The following is an 18,104-nucleotide window of genomic DNA, read 5'->3' on the forward strand; positions in this document are numbered from 1 at the left end:
TTTTCAGGCTGACTAACTTACTTAAAATTGTTTGTTACCAAGTCACACAAAAGGAGATGGATGTATTTGGAAAACATTTGGTGATATGTACTGAGAATACATAAAATATAGCCTTTGTGGCATGTGCAAAATTCACTTTGGAGGCCCTGACTGGAAAATTTCAAAGAGATAAGCAGTTATCCAAAACTGAAGCTTCAGGGTAGATTTGAATACTAATTAGGAGATATACAACCATGACGAATTCAATGGAAGCCAAAAAAATTTTTATACAGACTCCAAACCTCAGATTACAAATCTGATGTCTGCAATTCAAGCTGTTTCTCACATGGATAAATTTCTCATTGTATTTCAAGATGAGTAGCAAAAGGGTTTTTTTTTTTAATATCTAAACTGTTACTGATACCTTCTTGTATAAGCACTGTGCTAAAATTACAGAAACCAAGATAGCCTTGGTTTTTGTAATAATGCTAGCAGAGTATTACACAAGAAGAAGAGGAACTGCACTAGATTGTAAAGACTGGGGTGGACCTCTTTCTTAATGTCCAGTGTCCTTTGTCTTAAGATTTGGTGCAATATGTCATTAGACCAATCTAATAAATGAGTTTTTAAAGAATGTATAAACTGTTACTGAGTCTCTGAAGCAATGTAAGGAAGGCAGACAAGTGCAGAATTAAGAGTCTAATTTAAACAAGCATTATATGGGTGGATTATTTAATTCAGTGACTATCTTATAGTCAATATTTTTAGTCCTACAGGTCTTTGTCCTAATTACAACATGTTCAGATATGGCTAAGGATTTAGCTCTAAATCTAACCAATCAAAACACTAATAGTAAATTACTTTAGAGAAAAATCAAATCACAGACAACATGACAAGAAAATTTATAATTAAGTTCTAAATCAAGCCATAAGGAACATCTGCTCAGAATCAACTCACTGTATGTAGCTTCTCCATTTCTTCCACCTTACACTATCATTGAGTTCTCATTATTGGTTGCTAGAGACTGGTCACTTAGGCTTCCTAAATGATTTTGTTTAAATCATTAGATTAACCATCAGGCAAAGTAAGTACAAAATTTGTCAGCCTTTAAAACTGTTTCATTAGTTACGATCTCAGTTAAAATTCCGTGCTCCCTTCATAGATCAGATAGCGATAAAATGATAGTCACCCTTAATAATGGACTATGTGGCAACTTTCCTGTCTCTTTCATGAACTGGGAATTCTTATGTAAAGCATACTCCCCAAATCATTGCATAGTAACTGCATAAAATTAAAGACTTCCCCAATACTTTGAGAAGGTAAATCTTATTTTGATATGATAAATATTCAGTATGTGTCAAGAACGTCATCTACTCACATAAATTATGAAATGTATTTCCCAGAAAACACAGTACACATTAATTAAGTCAGACATATAAGACTATTTAGAATAGTTAGGTTAAAAGTCCAAGTCTTCAGAGAGGTGGCAAAGAAAAAAGTCGTGAAGAAATTAAAGATCTTTTTCCTATGTTCTTCATTCTTTGCTGAACAAAGCACCTACTAAAACATGATTCTATTAGCTTCCTGGCTGACTTCTTGGGTCCTCCATTTGATTCTATTAGTATACTAACAGCTGGGGGTTTTACTAAGCACATGCTTTTTAATGGAAATGCCACAGATTATAAGGCAGGGATCATGTTCTCCTTCCTGCTGCATTATGCGTTTATTGCTGAATCAAATCAATAGTACATTTTTGAAGTTTTGAGACTCTAATTATCTTTAAGGAATTAGTTTGTGTGCACGCACATACACAGACACGCACAGCCCACTGATGAGAAAGAATAAGAAAACCTCAGTAGACAGAGAAGCCACATTTTACCAACTACCAACGAAAAGAATAGTTCCCCCAAAAATACAATGCTTAAAATAATTCTTTTTAAAACCATTTTTATTTCAAAAGTGGTACAGACTTCTGTTTCCAGAAGGATGAAACAGATAAACTTTTCCCTACTCCTCCCACCAAGAACAACTAAAGCCTCTGGACATTATTTATTAAAGCAAACAAGCGGATTCTGAAATGTGTAGAGAAGAAAATAGACCAGCTAGGGACTTCATAACTCAGGGTAGGATATGGTGGTGAACTTCACAGATTCCCTTTTCCCTTAATATTCCAGACTTGTAAATAAAGAAGTCAGCAACCCATAAATACCAATAAGCACTGACCAAAAAGCCCCCCAAAAACCTGCTCTCTCCAGCCAAAAGACTACAGAAGGGACAGCTTAGCAAGACAGAAAACTTTGAGACAGTAACTGCTTTACTCCAGTTAAATATCAGAAAAAAACTGACTCCACCCATGCCAGCAAAAGTTGAGTGGGGAGTCCAGACTTCTACTCTTGCTAGGCTGTAATGAAGTACCCCAGTCTCCTTCTGGGATAGTGCCAGAGAAGACAAAGCAGATAACTAGGAGGTTTTTTCATCCCCTCAAGGCAGTAACAAGCCCCTCTATACCCTATGTTATCAGTGGTGACCACATGGAGAATCTACATCTACCAACATATGGCACCACCTCCCTGCTGGAGTAGCATGGGTGGAGGCCAACTGGAGGACTGGAGACTCAAGACTTCTACCATTGCACATTATTAATGGGATCACCTTCATTAAAGTATTAAAGGATACCTCATGAGGAGCTGGAATTTATGAGAAACCCCTTCCCTGTGTGTCAGTGGAGACAAAATGGGGAACCTGGATCTCTGTCTCTCTAATCAGGCAGGAACAAGGCATCATCTTCTACCCATCCCCCACAGTGGGTGGAATGGTGTCAAAGGAAATCAGGTAAAACCAAGCTTAAATAATCTCTCAAACCTTATAATATCAAAAATGTACAGGTTTCAATCAGAGAACCAGAAAGATATAAAACTGAGTGAAAAAAAGACAACAGATGCCAAGACCAAAAGGGCAAAATATTAGCATTATATTTCAAAGAGTTTAAAGGAGCCATCATAAAATTCTTTAACAAGCAATTATGAACATTCTTGAAACAAACGAAAAAAAAAATGGAAGTCTCAGCAACGAACTATAAAGTTAGCAAAAGAAATAGAAGATGGAGAGGAATCAAATGAAAATTTTAGAACTGAAAAATAAAAGCCAATGAAAACCTCAATGGATAGGCTCAACAGTAAAGTGAAAGGGATAGAGGAAAAAATGTGAATTTTTAGACAGAATAATAGAAATGACCAAATGTGAACAACAGAGAGAAAAAACCTGAACAAATGAATTCGTCAGTGCCTCAGGGACCTATGTTACCATAACAAATAATCTAGCATTCAAGTCATCAAAGTCTCACAAGGAGAAGAGAAAGAAGACAAACTATAAAAGTATTCAAAGAAATAATGGCTAAAACTCCTCAAATCTGGAAAGAGATAGAAATCTACAGATCCAAACAGTTGAGTGAATTCCAAACAAGATAAATCCAAAGACATCCATACCAAGATGCACCATAATTAGACTTCTGAAAATTAAAAGCAGAGAAAGACTTTTGAAAGCAGCCAGAGAAAAACAATACCTTACCTATAGAGGGTAAAAAAAATTATATGACATTAGACTTCTCATTAAAACCATAAAAGCCAGAAAGAAGTGGCACCTTTTTCTAGCACTGAAATAAAAGAACTATCAACCCAGAGTTCTATACTTGGTGAACATATTCTTTAGGAAAGAAGAGAAAAAATCAATACATTCACAGATAAAGAAAAACTAACCCAAACCACCTTAAAAGAAAAGCTAAAGGAAATTCTCTAAAAATAAAGGAAACAAAAGAAAAGATGTTGGAACAGCAGGAAGAAAACACAGTAAGCAAAAATAAGGGTAAAAGCAATCTTTCTTTCCTTCTCCTTTAAGTTTTCTAAAATTATATTTGACAACAGGATAATGAAATGAAGGGGGTTCAGACTTCTGTACTTCATTTGAGTTGATAAAATAACAATGATAGACTATGACAAGTTATATGCTTATAAATGCAATACCTAAAGCAACAAATGAAAAAAGAAAGTGAGAAGACAAATGAAAACAGAAAAAACAGAAAACAAAAATTAAACAGCAGACTTAAGAACTACTTATAATTACAATAATGTAAACAGTCATTCAGTCATGTCTCATTCTTTGAGACCCCATGGACTGTAGCCCTCCAGGCTCCTCTGTCCATGGGGATTCTCCAGGCAACAGTACTAGAGTGGGTTGCCATGTCCTCCTCCACAGGATCTTCCCAACACAGGGATCAAAGCCAGGTCTCCAGCATTGCAGGTGGATTCCCTACCTTCTGAGCCACCAGAAAAGCCCCATACTACTGGAGTGTGGTTGCCATGCCCTCCTCCAGGGGATATTCCCAACCCAGGGATTGAACCCAGGTTTCCCACATTGCAGGCAGATTCTTTACTGACTGAGTCACCAGGGATGCCCAAGAATACTGGAGTGGGTAGCCTATCCCTTCTCCAGGGGATCCTCCTGACCCAGGAATTGAACCAGGGTTTCCTGCATTGCAGGAGGATTCTTTACTAGCTAAGCTACCAAGGAAGCCCAAGATATTAAGAAGACGTGGCAAGAATACACAAAAGAACCATACAAAAAAGGTCCTAATGACCCAGATAACCACAACGGAGTGATCACTTACCTAGAGCCAGACATCTTGGAGTATGAAGTCAAGTGAGACTTAGGAAACATCAATATGAACAAAGCTAGCAGAGGTGATGGAATTCCAGCTGAGCTATTTCAGTTCCTAAAAGATGAAGCTAGTAAAGTGCTGCACTCAATATGCCAGCAAATTTGGAAAACTCAGCAGTGGCCACAGGACTGGAAAAGGTCTGTTTTCATTCCAATCCCAAACAAGGGCAATGCCAAAGAATGCTCAAACTACCACACAACTGCAACCCACTCCAGTGTTCTTGCCTGGATAATCCCAGGGACGGTTGGGCCCTGTGGGCTGCCGTCTATGGGGTTGCACAGAGTCGGACACGACTGAAGCAACTTAGCAGCAGCAGTAGCAGCAGGTTGGTCATAGCTTTTCTCCCAAGGAGCAAGCATCTTTTAATTTCATGACTGCAGTCACCATCTGCAGTGACTTTGAAGCCCAAGAAAATAAAGTCTGTCACTGTTTCCATTGTTTCCCCATCTATTTGCCCTGAAGTGATGGGACTGGATGCCATGATCTTCATTTTTTGAATGATGAGTTTTAAGCCAACTTTTTTACTCTCCTCTTTAACTTTCATCAAGAGGCTCTTACTTCCTCTTCACTTTCTGCCATAAGGGTGGTGTCATCTGCATATCGGAGGTTATTGATATTTCTCCCAGCAAGCTTGATTCCAGCTTGTGCTTCATCCAGTCTGGCATTTCACATGATCTACTCTGCATAGAAGTTAAATAAGTAAGGTGACAATATACAGCCTTGACCTACTCCTTTCCCAATTTAGAAACCAATCCATTGTTCCATGTCCTGTTCTAACTGTTGCTTCTTGACCTGCATACAGATTTCTCAGAAGGCAGGTATGGTGGTCTGGTATTCCCCTTTAAGAATTTTCCAGTTTGTTGTGATCCACACAGTCAAAGGCTTTATTATAGTCAATGAAGCTGAAGTACATATTTTTCTGGAATTTTCTTGCTTTTTCTATGACCCAACAGATGTTGGCAATTTGATCTCTGGTTCCTCTGCCTTTTCTAAATCCAGTTGAACATCTGGGAGTTCTTGGTTCATGTCCTCTTGAAGCCAAGCTTGGAGAATTTTGAGCGTTACTTTGCTAGTGTGTGAGATGAGTGCAATTGTGTGATAGTTTGAACATTCTTTGGCATTGCCCTTGTTAGGGATTGGAATGAAAACAGACCTTTTCCAGTCCTGTGGCCACTGCTGAGTTTGCCAAATTTGCCAGCATAATGAGTGTAGCACTTTAATAGCATCATCTTTTAGGATTTTAAATAGCTCAGCTGGAATTCCATCACCTCCACTAGCTTTGTTTGTAGTGATGCTTGCTAAGGCCTGCTTGACTTCGCACTCCAAAGTATCTGGCTCTAGGTAAGCGATCACTCCATTGTGGTTATCTGGGTCATTAAGATCTTTCTTGAATAGTTCTTCTGTGTATTCTTGCCCCCTCTTAATATCATCTGCTTCTGTGAGGTCCATACCGTTTCTGTCCTTTATTGTGCCCATCTTTGCATGAAATGTTCCCTTGGTATCTCTAATTTTCTTGAAGAGATCTCTACTCTTGCCCGTTCTATTGTTTTCCTCTTTCTTTGATCACTTAGAAAGGCTTTCTTATCTCTCCTTCCTTTTCTTTGGAACTCTGCATTCAGATGGATATACCTTTCCTTTTCTCCTTTGCCTTTCACTTCTCTTTTCTCACTATTTGTAAGGCCTCTTCAGACACCCATTTTGCCTTTTTGCATGTCTTCTTCTTGAAGATAGTTTTGTTCACCCCCCTCCTGTACAGTGTTACAAACCTCCATCCATAGTTCTTCAGGCAATCTGTCAGATCTAATCCCTTGAATCTATTTGTCACTTCCACTATATAATCATAAGGGATTTGATTTAGGTCATACCTGAATAGTCTAGTGGTTTCCCCTACTTTCTTCAATTTAAGTCTAAATTTTGCAATAAGGAGTTCATGATCTGAGCCACAGTCATCTCCTGGTCTTGTTTTTGCTGACTATATAGAGCTTCTCCATCTTTGGCTGCAAAGAATATATCAATCCGATTTCGGTATTGACCATCTGGTGATGTCCATGTGTAGAGTCTTCTCTTGTGTTTTTGGAAGAGGGTGTTTGTTGTGACCAGTGCATTCTCTTAGCAAAATTCTGTTAGCCTTTGCCCTGCTTCATTTTGTACTCAGAGGCCAAACTTGTCTGTCACTCCAGGTATCTCTTGACTTCCTACTTTTGCATCCCAGTCCCCTATGATGAAAAGGAAATCTTTTTTGGTGTTAGTTCTAGGTCTTGTAGGTCTTCACAGACCATTCAACTTCAGTTTCTTCTGCATTAGTGGTTGGGGCATAGACTTGGATTACTGTGATATTGAATGGTTTGCCTTCTAAACAAACAGAAATCATTCTGAAAAACCTAGACAGCATATTAAAAGGCCAAGACATCACGTTGTCATCAAAGGTCCATATAGTCAAAGCCATGGTTTTTCCAGTAGTCATGTATGGATGTGAGAGTTGGACCATAAAGAAGAGTGAGTGCCAAAGAACTGATGCTTTTGAACTGTGGTGTTGGAGAAGACTCTTGAGAGTCCTTTGGACTGCAAGGAGATCAAACCAGTCAATCCTAAAGGAAATCAATCCTGACTATTCATTGGAAAGACTGATGATGAAGGTGAAGCTCCAATACTTTTTGGCCACCTGATGCAAACAGCTGACTCATTGGAAAAGACCCTGATGCTGGGAAAGACTGAAGGCAAAAGGAGAAGAGGGCAGGAGAGGAGGAGATGGTTGGATGGCATCACCTACCCGATGGACACGAATTTGAACCAACTCCAGGAAATAGGAAGGACAGAGAAGCCTGGTGTGCTGAAGTTCACGGGGTCACAAAGAGTTGAACATGACTTAGCAACTGAACAACATAGTGTCTATACATGTAATTATATATTTCTGTTACATTTATATATATATATATATAATAATAATTATTATTATTATTATTACCCTGATACCAAAACCGAAGACAGCACAAAAAAGAAAAACTGCAGACCAATATCCTTTATAGTATAAATGTAAAAATTCTAAAGATACTGTTAATATCTAGAATATACAGCATCTAGGAAATATAAATAACTCTCAAACTCAATAACTAAAAATTTAAAAAGCAACAATCCAATTAAAAATAGAAAATATGCACAGACATTTCACCAAAATGGAGATACAGATGCAAATAAGCACATGAAAAAAATTGTTCAACATCGCTAGCCATCAGGGAAATGTAAATTAAAATTACAATGAGATACCTTTTTAAAGCCATTCTGATATGTGTAGTGACAATACCACAGACTGGCACAGATGTGTGGAAAAACTGGTCACTCATGCATTGCTGGCATGAATATAAAATTGTACAGCCACTCTATAAACGGTAATTGCACTCTGTCACATTTATAAAAGAGAAATAAAAATTTAGGTTACACATTATGTACACAAATGTTTACAGCAGCTTTATTCATAATCCTCAAAACTAGAAACAACCCAGTTGTCATCCTTCAGAGGCAAATGGTTAATCAAATTATAGTACATCCATACCATGGAGTATGACTCAGCAATAACAAGGAATGAAGTACTGCTACACACAACAACCTGGATGAATTTCCAGAGAACTAAGCATAGTGAAAAACAGCCAGTTCCAAAATGTTACAGTATGATTCCACTTATAATATTTTTGAGACAACAAAATTATAGAAAGGAAGAACAGACTAGTGACGGCCGGGGGATAAGGGATGAATGTGGGAGGAAAGTGGGTGTGATGGTTGTGGTGATGGAAATGTTCTGCATCTTGACCACATCAATGTCAGTATCTGCTTGTGATGTTATAGTACAGTTTCATGAAATGGTATCATTGATGGAAAGGGGTAAAGGACACACAGGCTCTAACAGCAAGTGAATCTACAGTTCTCAAGAATTTTAATTTTTTAAGAGAAAAATGTAGTACATACTCAGTTCAGTTCAGTCGCTCAGTCATGTCCAACTCTTTGTGACCCCATGAACTGCACCACACCAGGCCTCCCTGTCCATCACCAACTCCTGGAGTTTACTCAAACTCATGTCCACTGAGTTGATGATGCCATCCAACCATCTCTGTCATCCCCTTCTCCTCCCGCCTTCAATCTTTCCCAGCATCAGGGTCTTTTCCAATGAGTCAGTTCTTCATACCAGGTGGCCAAAGTATTGGAGTTTCAGCTTCAACATCAGTCCTTCCAATGAACATTCAGGACTGATTTCCTTTAGGATGAACTGGTTGGATCTCCTTGCAATCCAAGGGACTCTCAAGAGTCTTCTCCAACACCACAGTTCAAAAGCATCAATTCTTCGGCACTCAGCTTTCTTTATAGTCCAACTCTCACATCCATACATGACCACTGGAAAAACCATAGCCTTGACTAGACGGACCTTTGTCGGCAAAGTAATGTCTCTGCTTTTTAATATACTGTCCAGGTCCATATTCAGAGAAATTCAAAATGAAGATTAGAAAGACCCAATCTGGTTATTATATACTGATATACCAATAGATGTATTCACTTATTTGGGAACTTGAACTATACGGACTACTTTTAATCACAGAAAAATATATGTTCCTTTTATTTTCCCCTATACATTTGCTTCAGGGCCACATGAGAAACTCTAGAGAATTTTATAGGGCTGGAAATCACAGATGGCTCATTCTGGGTCAAGTCCTAAAGTAGTGATGGGATTGATTCCTTCTTGAAGACTGACTTGGAACAATGCATTCAGTGGCTGTCTCTGGTACTGTGTTACACAGAACTGTGAGACAACTTCTGTAACCAAACTAGAACACTGTGGTTGATTAGCACATCTATCATGGGCAAGAGCTACAGGAGCAGCAATACATGTGATGGTAAATACAGAGATTTACCATCTCTGTTCACTACAAGAAGTTCTTTCAAAACAACCTCACGAATTTCAAGAGACAATTTGCTAGTAAAATTCTCTGTGTAAAGGTTCTTAGAAACCCATTCTCTGTCACAGCTACATATTATGTTTTAAATAGAGTAACTTTTACACAGTTTTCTTTCACTTATCAGTCCAACAAATTTTACATGTGAATAAAACCTACAGAAAAAATTGTTACATGAAATCCAAAATAACATTATGGAATGTATAAGATAGAAACAAGAAAGTCTAGACAGGACTGAGAATCAGATTAGTAGTAAGAAAGCTTAAAAAATCATGGTTTAAAAGGGAAAGATATGAAATCAAATAACAGTTATGACAAAGCAAGTGATCCAGCATAAAGAGTTGGTATCCCCGAAATGGACAAAGAAAGCATTCAAATATAGTATTGCAAAAGATTGCTTTAGATAAATTAAAATCTCCAGATCAGAAAGAGGCACAATGCTTCAGGAAAAGAACGATACAGAATGAATGACTGAGACATAGACTCCAAGTAAGAGAAAGAACTTTTCAGACTATCAGGCAAAGGGAGTCACCTACAAAAATAAATGCACATGTTTCTGTGAGTGGTGGGGAGTTGCAGAAATCAGGCAGCTCCCAGGTTTCTCCATGGTGGTGTATAATGCCACAATCATCAGATTGGAGTGATAGCTATGAAGCTACAAGGGAACGAAAACATGACCTAAGATTTTTTTTAAATTATGTATTTATATTTTGGTTGCACCGGGCCTTCATTGCTGCATGTGGGCTTTCTTTAGTTGTGGCAAGTGGGAGCTATTCTTGCTTGCACTTCATGGGCTTCTCATTGTGGTGACTTTTGTTGCAGAGCACAGGCTCTAGACACACAGGCTTCAGTAGCTGAAGCACACGGGCTCCAGAGCACAGGCTCAGTGATGGTGGCGCACAGACTTAGTTGGTCTGCAGCATGTGGGATCTTCCGGGACCAGGGATCAAATCCATGCCCCATGCATTGGCAGGCAGACTCCTATCCACTGTACCATCAAGGAAGTCCATGACCTAAGATTTTAATACTCAGACAAGTTGTCCTTCAAGTATAAAAGAACAAAGAACCTCAGGCATAAATAACCCCCCAAATAGAACACCTATGAGTCACCTGTGAAAAAGTTGCTTAACAATAAAATGCAGTTAATCAAAGATGAATCAAAAGAGATTTCACATATAGAAAAGACTGATGAGCATTTATTGAATCAGTTGAAATATACAACTAAGCAAAAACACCTGTGGAGAATAATTATTCCAGGAGAGAACATAAAGGTTAAATCTTGACATTAAAAAGTGTCATATTTGAAAGCTGCCAAGAGTAAAAAAAGTTCCCATTACAAGAAAAAAAAAAAAGTACTTAGGCTGACAGTTAACTAGACTTATTGTGATAGTCATTTCACAATGTATATAAATAGTAAATCATGTTGTACAAATGAAACTAATAATATTATATGTCAATTATACCTCAATTTTTAAAGTGACATGGAAAATAAGGGGCAAGGAAAAAATGAAGAATGCTAATTTCTGCAGCTTTCATAGCAACAAATAAGCAATACAATATTTTTTTTCGAAGTTTTAAAGACTATTCTGGCCTTCTGGTGTTTCTTTTTTTAAAACCATAATAGAAATCTTTCAAAAAATAAAATACTTTGTGGTAGACAATCATATGAATATTTCAACAGCTTCAGTTTCACTTTAGGTTTCGTTGTTTTTCTAAGATCAAGTAAAATTAAATCCAAATATCTAACAAATAGCTCATGTAGTATAGTTTTCTTGTTAAATTGTCTGTATATCAATTCTTACATTTATATGTATATTAAGAATGACTGGAAAGATGGTCATCATTTAATGTTAACAATGGTAATTTCTGGTTGGTGGGAGGGATTTTTATTTCCTTGGTATTTGTATTTCCTGCTTCACTTGAATTCTTCATAATGAGAGCACTCATTTATAGCACTCACAAAATGCCATAACTAAGGCTACTAAGAGGCTTAGTAATAAACCAAATGTTTTAAAGGGAGTTTTGTATTTTAAAATGTAATTTTCAAAGATGCTCTAATTGACCTTATGAAACAGAAGAGTTATGGCAGATAAAAGAGTAGAACCAGAATACTATTCACATATTGTGAGGATCACTCTTCCCTAAATGAAGGTCTACTTTTTTTTTAATAGCTAATGAAAAACAAGAACTTTTAAAAACTTTCTTGCAACAGACTCAACTAGGAAGGTATTAAAAACACAGCACATTTATTTAAACTGTTACTTTTGATAATTCATTGACTCTTATGACAGGTCAGTATCTTCATTCTATTACCTTATAGGGTACATTCATTAGTGTTACATAAAATTTCAAGTAAAATTAAACAATTAAAAGTACAGTTAAGAACATAGTCGATCTGCATGAGAGGATTCACCATCATGTACCCTAGTCCCTAATGCAGTTATTTTTTCTGTTTCCTGGGCCTCTCCAGCTTAGACTCATTTTCATTTCAGAGAATATAAAAGTGGCTCCACTGAGCTCTCGCCCATGAGGGCCCAGCCGCTGCATATCAGTGTGTGTTGACCCAGTGGTACCTGTCCACCCGGTGCCCAGCAGTAGGCCTGTGGCCTTTAGGGGTCTTATGCAACGCATGATAAGCATTTCCTAGGAGGCCCATCCGGCCATCCCTCATATTCTTTTTTCGGGGAATTCGGAACCAAGATTGAAAGGGCTGTTTCAAGTTTTCAACCTGGGGAGAAAATACAAAGGACCATGATGATTTGCTAATCATCTAATAAGCCAGCTTTAAGGATTAACTATAAATGCATAACTCACAGGTATTAAAACTTTTAAAAGCATAGCAAATACAAACATACAGAAATCAAGTTAATTATCATCTTTGGAAAATTGACTTGATGGAGGTTATGAAATAAGTCACTTCATGTCTTTTAACAAAATTCTTTACTCCAACTAAAACTTTTAAAAACACATGTATTCAAATTAGTATATATTCTGTATTCTCACCTATCCAACCCCCACCTCACTCAATCCAAACTGTTTAATCACAATCTCTGGGGCTGAGGTATAGAAACACCCATCTTAAACATTCCAGATGGCCAATACAAATGTTTTGCAGACCACACTTTGGAAGGACATTGCTCTGAAAGAATATAGCTGACTACAGATCTGATCCTTAGATGAAGATGATCTTTCTAAGGATCAGAATAGAATTAAGGGCAAATATTTCACTACATCATTTAAAACTTATATATTTATAGAGGCTTCCCACCTAGCTCAGTAGGTAAAGAATTTGCCTGCAACGCAGAAGACCCTGGTTCAATTCCTGGCTTGGGAAGATTCCCTAGAGAAGGGATAGGCTACCCACTCCAGTATTCCTGGACTTCCCTTGTAGCTTAGCTGGTAAAGAATCCGCCTGCAATGTGGGAGACCTGGGTTCGATCCCTGGGTTGGGAAGATCCCCTGGAGAAGGGAAAGGCTACCCACTCCAGTATTCTGGCCTGGATAATTCCATGGACTATGGAGTTGCAAAGAGTCAGACATGACTGAAAGACTTTCACTTTCACATATAGAACTAAATGCTATGCTATGCTAAGTCACTTCAGTCGTGTCCGACTCTGTGCGACCCCATAAATGGCAGCCCACCAGGCTCCCCGTCCCTGGGATTCTCCAGGCAAGAACACTGGAGTGGGTTGCCATTTCCTTCTCCAGTGCATGAAAGTGAAAAGTGAAAGTGAAGTCGCTCAGCCATGTCCGACTTCTAGCAACCCCATGGACTTCAGCCTACCAGGCTCCTCTGTCCTGGGATTTTCCAGGCAAGAGTACTGGAGTGGGGTGCCATTGCCTTCTCTGATAGAACTAAATACAAACAATATATATAATTTAGAAAACTAAACAAGCTAGGGGAAAAAAAAAATTGCCAGTAATATGACCAGGGGTTAGAGGGGTTGAACCTGTGTCTCTTATGTCCCCTGCATTAGCACTTTCTTATGTCTCCTTAATTAGCAGTTGGGTTCTTTACCACTAGCGCCAGCTGGGAAGCCCCAAAAATATTCCTAACCCTTGAAAAGCCTATAACAACACATTAGGACCTCAAATGATAAATGGGTGAAGAAAAAATTCATTAGATAGTACCTACAACATTTAGGTACATGGAGTTTTTGTTTTAATGTTTAATTAGTAATATAATCAATATTATAATAGTCAAAGCTATGTTTTTTTCATGTAGTCATGTATGGATGTGAGATCTGGACAATAAAAACAACTGAGCGCCAAAGAATTGATGCCTTCAAACGGTGGTGCTGGAGAAGACTCGAGAGTCCCTTGGACTGCGGGGAGATCCAACCAGTCAATCCTAAAGGAAATCAACCCCGAATATTCACTGGAAGGACAGATGCTGAAGCTAAAGCTCCAATACTTGTGGCCACCTAATGCAAAGAACTGACTCATTGGAAAAGACCCTGATGCTGGGAAAGACTGAAGACAGGAGGAGAAGGGGATGACAGAAGATGAGATGGTTGGATGGCATCACCGACTCAATAGACATGAGTTTGACCAAACTCAGGGAAATAGTGAAGGACAGGGAAGGTTGGCGTGCTTCAGTCCATGGGGTTGCAAAGAATCAGACATGACTGAGCGACGGAACAACATAATTAATAAAATGCTATTGTTCAAGGAGAATATCCAATCTTAGGGAAAATGATAAAACAAACACTTTCACATAGAGCTAGTGAGACTACAAATAAAGACATCTTTTTAGAAAGTACTTTGCCATGGGTTAACTTGTAAAATGCCCATACTCAATGACCTAATAATTCCATGTCTGAGAACCAAATCAAGAAACAACTTACGATTCAGACATCTCTGTAAAAATTAGCTTTTTTAATACCACAACAATGTGAAAGCAACCTAGATGTCTGCCAATAATGTGTTAGCTAAATAAACTATAAGGGAAGCAAGTGGTTTAAAGTGTTAAATAGTTAAATTGCTTTAACATGTCCACACATAAGTGGTTAAGAAAACAAATTACATACAAAGTGTCAGAGAGTCTCCCTAAATCAGTGTTTTTTCAACTGTAAGTTGTCACCATTAGTGGGTCATAAAATCAATTTAAATGGTTGATATTAATTTAATTTATCAAAGATTTGAGGCATTGTGCCTAGTAAGTATGTCATGAAACCTATTTCTAATATATAGATATGCATATCCTCCTATGATCATGATTGTGACTTAAAACATAAAAAATGTTTGTTGGGTTTTTTTTTTTTTGAAAACTGCTCTGGTGGTGGAGTCACAGCTCTTTGATCATCACTTAATATTCCAAATGTTCTACAGGTGGTATGTTATTTTCCATTGTCAAAAACTACTAATTTTAATATCTAATTCTGAAAGAATTTAGGTGAAAGGAAATTTGTGTTGTGTTGTGCTTAGTCGCTCAGTCATGTCTGACACTTTGTGACCTATGACTATAGCCTGCCAGGCTCCTCTGTCCGTGGGGATTCTCCAGGCAAGAATACTAGAGTGGGTTGCCATGCCCTCCTCCAGGGGATCCTCCCAACCCAGGGACTGAAGCCAGGTCTGTTTCATTGCAGGCAGATCCTTTACCGTCTGAACCACGAGTGAAACCCGAAAGAAAATTTACATATGTTCAAATACTATATGGAGAAATTCGACTAGAAAAGATGGTGTATATCCTGAGCACTCAGCCAAGTTGAGGGAATAAAAAGAGAGAAAGAAGAAAAAAATAGAAAAGTTTTGCAGCAAAAGAGACACTGATGTATAGAACAGTCTTATGGACTCTGTGGGAGAGGGAGAGGGTGGGAAGATTTGGGAGAATGACATTTAAACATGGAAAATATCATGTAAGAAACGAGTTGCCAGTCCAGGTTCGATGCACGATACTGGATGCTTGGGGCTGGTGCACTGAGATGACCCAGAGGGATGGTATGGGGAGGGAGGAGGGAGGAGGGTTCAGGATGGGGAACACATGTATACCTGTGGCGGATTCATTTTGATATTTGGCAAAACTAATACAATTATGTAAGGTTTTAAAATAAAATTTAAAAAAAAAGAAAAGTTTTGCCAGAATATCATTATTGTGATTTAAATCTTCATAATTTGTTTTTCCATGTTTTCCAATTATTTTGTTTCTTTGCTTTTACAGTGAGTGTACTCTTTTTTTTTTTTTTCCCTATTTTAATTCTAAAAAGTGGGCTTCCCTGGTGGCTCAGGGGTGAAGAATCTGCCTGCAGTGCAGGAGACACCCGTATGATCCCTGGTCTAAGAAGATTCCAGGTGCCTGGGGGAAGCTAAGCCCCTGCATCACAACTACTGAGCCTGTGCTCTAGAGCCTGGGAGCCGCAACTACTGAGCCCATGTGTGCAGCTACTGAAGCCCAAACACTCTCGAGAGTGTGCTCCAAAACAAGAGGAGTCACCGCAGTGAGAAGCCCGCGCACCACTCCCAGCACTAGAGAAAAACCTGCATGGCAACAAAGACCCAACACAAATAAATAAATACAATTATAGTTTAAAAGAAGGAAAAACTACAGAGGAGAAATGGAAACACTTTACCTGATAAATACTCTTTGGATTGCTGACTTTAGGAATTATCTGAGGTTCTTTGTTACAACTGTCTTCATCAGAGGAAGCGCCGGAGGAGTAGTCTAACGTGGCTCTATTAACAGCATCACTGATTTGTTGGGATAATTTCCATTCCTCCCATCTGCCTTTGAAAGAAGCAATTGTAAATGGATGATTTTTCTCACCATACCTAAGAAAGAAAGGAAAATAATGCATTCATTAGGGACTCAAATTCTCACAGGTTTTTATTTCTAATCTTTTCTGGAAACAGCTCAGTAACTTACAAGAAGAGTTACTTGAAAACAACAACAACAAATTGTGAGAATTAGGCCAAGAATTAGTAGCAAGACCCTGAGCTTACCTTCTCTCCTGAGCACACCAAGATTACAACTATTTAGACAGCAGTTATTGATGACACACTGAAATCTAGCAGAAAAGATCTTCTACAATTAAAGTGATAAAGAAGGAACCACAAAGAGACAGGTAAGAGGAGTGGAGTACAGTCCAGACGCATACCTGCAGGTGGGCAACACACAAACAGGGGGGGATAATGACAGCGGTTCTCCCAAAGAGCATTCAGTGGGTGAGCCCCACATCACACTCCCCAGACCAGGGAGCCGACCCCAGGAAGACGAGCCCCCAGAATGTTTGGCTTTGAAGGCCAGGGCGCTTACTTTCTGGAGAGCCAGATGGCTGTGGGAAACAGAGACACCACCCTCAAAAGGCCCACACAAAATTTCACATGCTCTGGGACCCAGCGCAGAGGCAGCAGTTTGAAAGGAACCTGCGTCAGACCCACCTGCTGATCTTGGAGAGCCTCCCGCAGAGGCAGGAGGCTGTGGAGCTCACCCTGGGGCCACAGAAACTAGCAGCAGCCATTCCAAGGCGCTCATTCCACCACACGAACACTGGTGCTGGCGAGGGCCGCTTTGAAGTCCTCCCTCTAGCTGACTAGATCTAGGACCCAGACCCGCCACTAGCCCATCAGCACCAGTGCTGAGCCTCAGCCCAAACACCTTGGCCAGGTGGGGAAACAGTCCCACCTACTGTCAGGCATAATGCCCAAAGACGAGCCCACAGCCACCCCAGAATACTACACTGTCCACCAGAGGGCGCAGCACCTGGCCCCACACACCAGGGCACCAGCACTAGCCCCAGGATCCCCAGGGCCCTGCAAGCAGAGACCTAGGACCCAGCTCTGCCTACCAGTGTTCTGGAACCAACCTCAAGACCTCCTGACCCCTGGGCCCACCTGACAATGAACCAGCACTAACCTGAGGGCCAACCTCACACACCAGTGGACATCAAGACCTCTGGGCCCTGGCCTTACCCACCAATGGGCAGACACCAGCTCTAGGACCACCACAGGCCCACAGCCTACCATGACAGGACCAAGCGCACCCACCAGCAGGCTAACACCAGCTCCAGGATCTCCTGGGTGGCCCAGGCCCCACCCTGGCTCTGAGACACCTTGGATCCCTCAGTCAGCCAATCAGATATCTACCCCACCCACCAATGAGCCAAATCAAGCTTTGGAACACCCTGGACCCTGTTGCTGGCTATCTCAGGGTGCCACCAGCAGACCTGCAGCAGCTAAATCCAGGACCCCCAGGGTCCTGCACCCAGAAATCTCAAGACATAGCTCCACCCACCAAATGAGCTAGCACTAGCCCCAGGGCACCCTGGGACCCTGGGACCCCCATCCCCACCTCCTAAACCCCCATCAACAGCCTGCCACCAGTTCTGAGTCCCTTGTAGCAAGAGAACTCAGGCCCTGGTTCTGCCTGACAGTAGGTCAGCACCAGCCCTAGGATCTGGCTACACTCTTCAGAGGATGGGCACCAGCCCCAGCATCCCTTGGGCCTTAATCCTGCCCACCAGCAGGTGGACACC

The 18,104-nt window shown here is 39.9% G+C and overlaps 1 protein-coding gene and 1 non-coding gene across 3 annotated transcripts in view; one reads left to right on the forward strand and one right to left on the reverse strand.

Moving 5' to 3' along the window:
* The first annotated feature begins 401 nt into the window (after nucleotides 1-401).
* LOC133227198 (small nucleolar RNA SNORA81) lies at nucleotides 402-578 on the forward strand. The gene has a single exon (XR_009729756.1). It is a non-coding gene; the product is annotated as a small nucleolar RNA SNORA81 (small nucleolar RNA).
* An 11,277-nt stretch (nucleotides 579-11,855) lies between these two features.
* Nucleotides 11,856-18,104, reverse strand: part of BTG4 (BTG anti-proliferation factor 4) — a 34,692-nt gene continuing 28,443 nt past the window's right edge. For both annotated transcript variants that reach the window (XM_061440250.1, XM_061440251.1), the window contains 2 exons: nucleotides 16,203-16,401; nucleotides 11,856-12,361 (listed from right to left, as the gene is read on the reverse strand). In XM_061440250.1, the coding sequence (XP_061296234.1) occupies nucleotides 12,182-12,361; nucleotides 16,203-16,401 (379 nt within the window). In that variant the 3' untranslated portion in view covers nucleotides 11,856-12,181. The remainder of the gene's footprint in view (nucleotides 12,362-16,202; nucleotides 16,402-18,104) is intronic.

The sequence above is a fragment of the Bos javanicus genome, chromosome 15, assembly GCF_032452875.1.
Source record: "Bos javanicus breed banteng chromosome 15, ARS-OSU_banteng_1.0, whole genome shotgun sequence".
NCBI classification, from domain to species: Eukaryota; Metazoa; Chordata; class Mammalia; order Artiodactyla; family Bovidae; genus Bos; species Bos javanicus.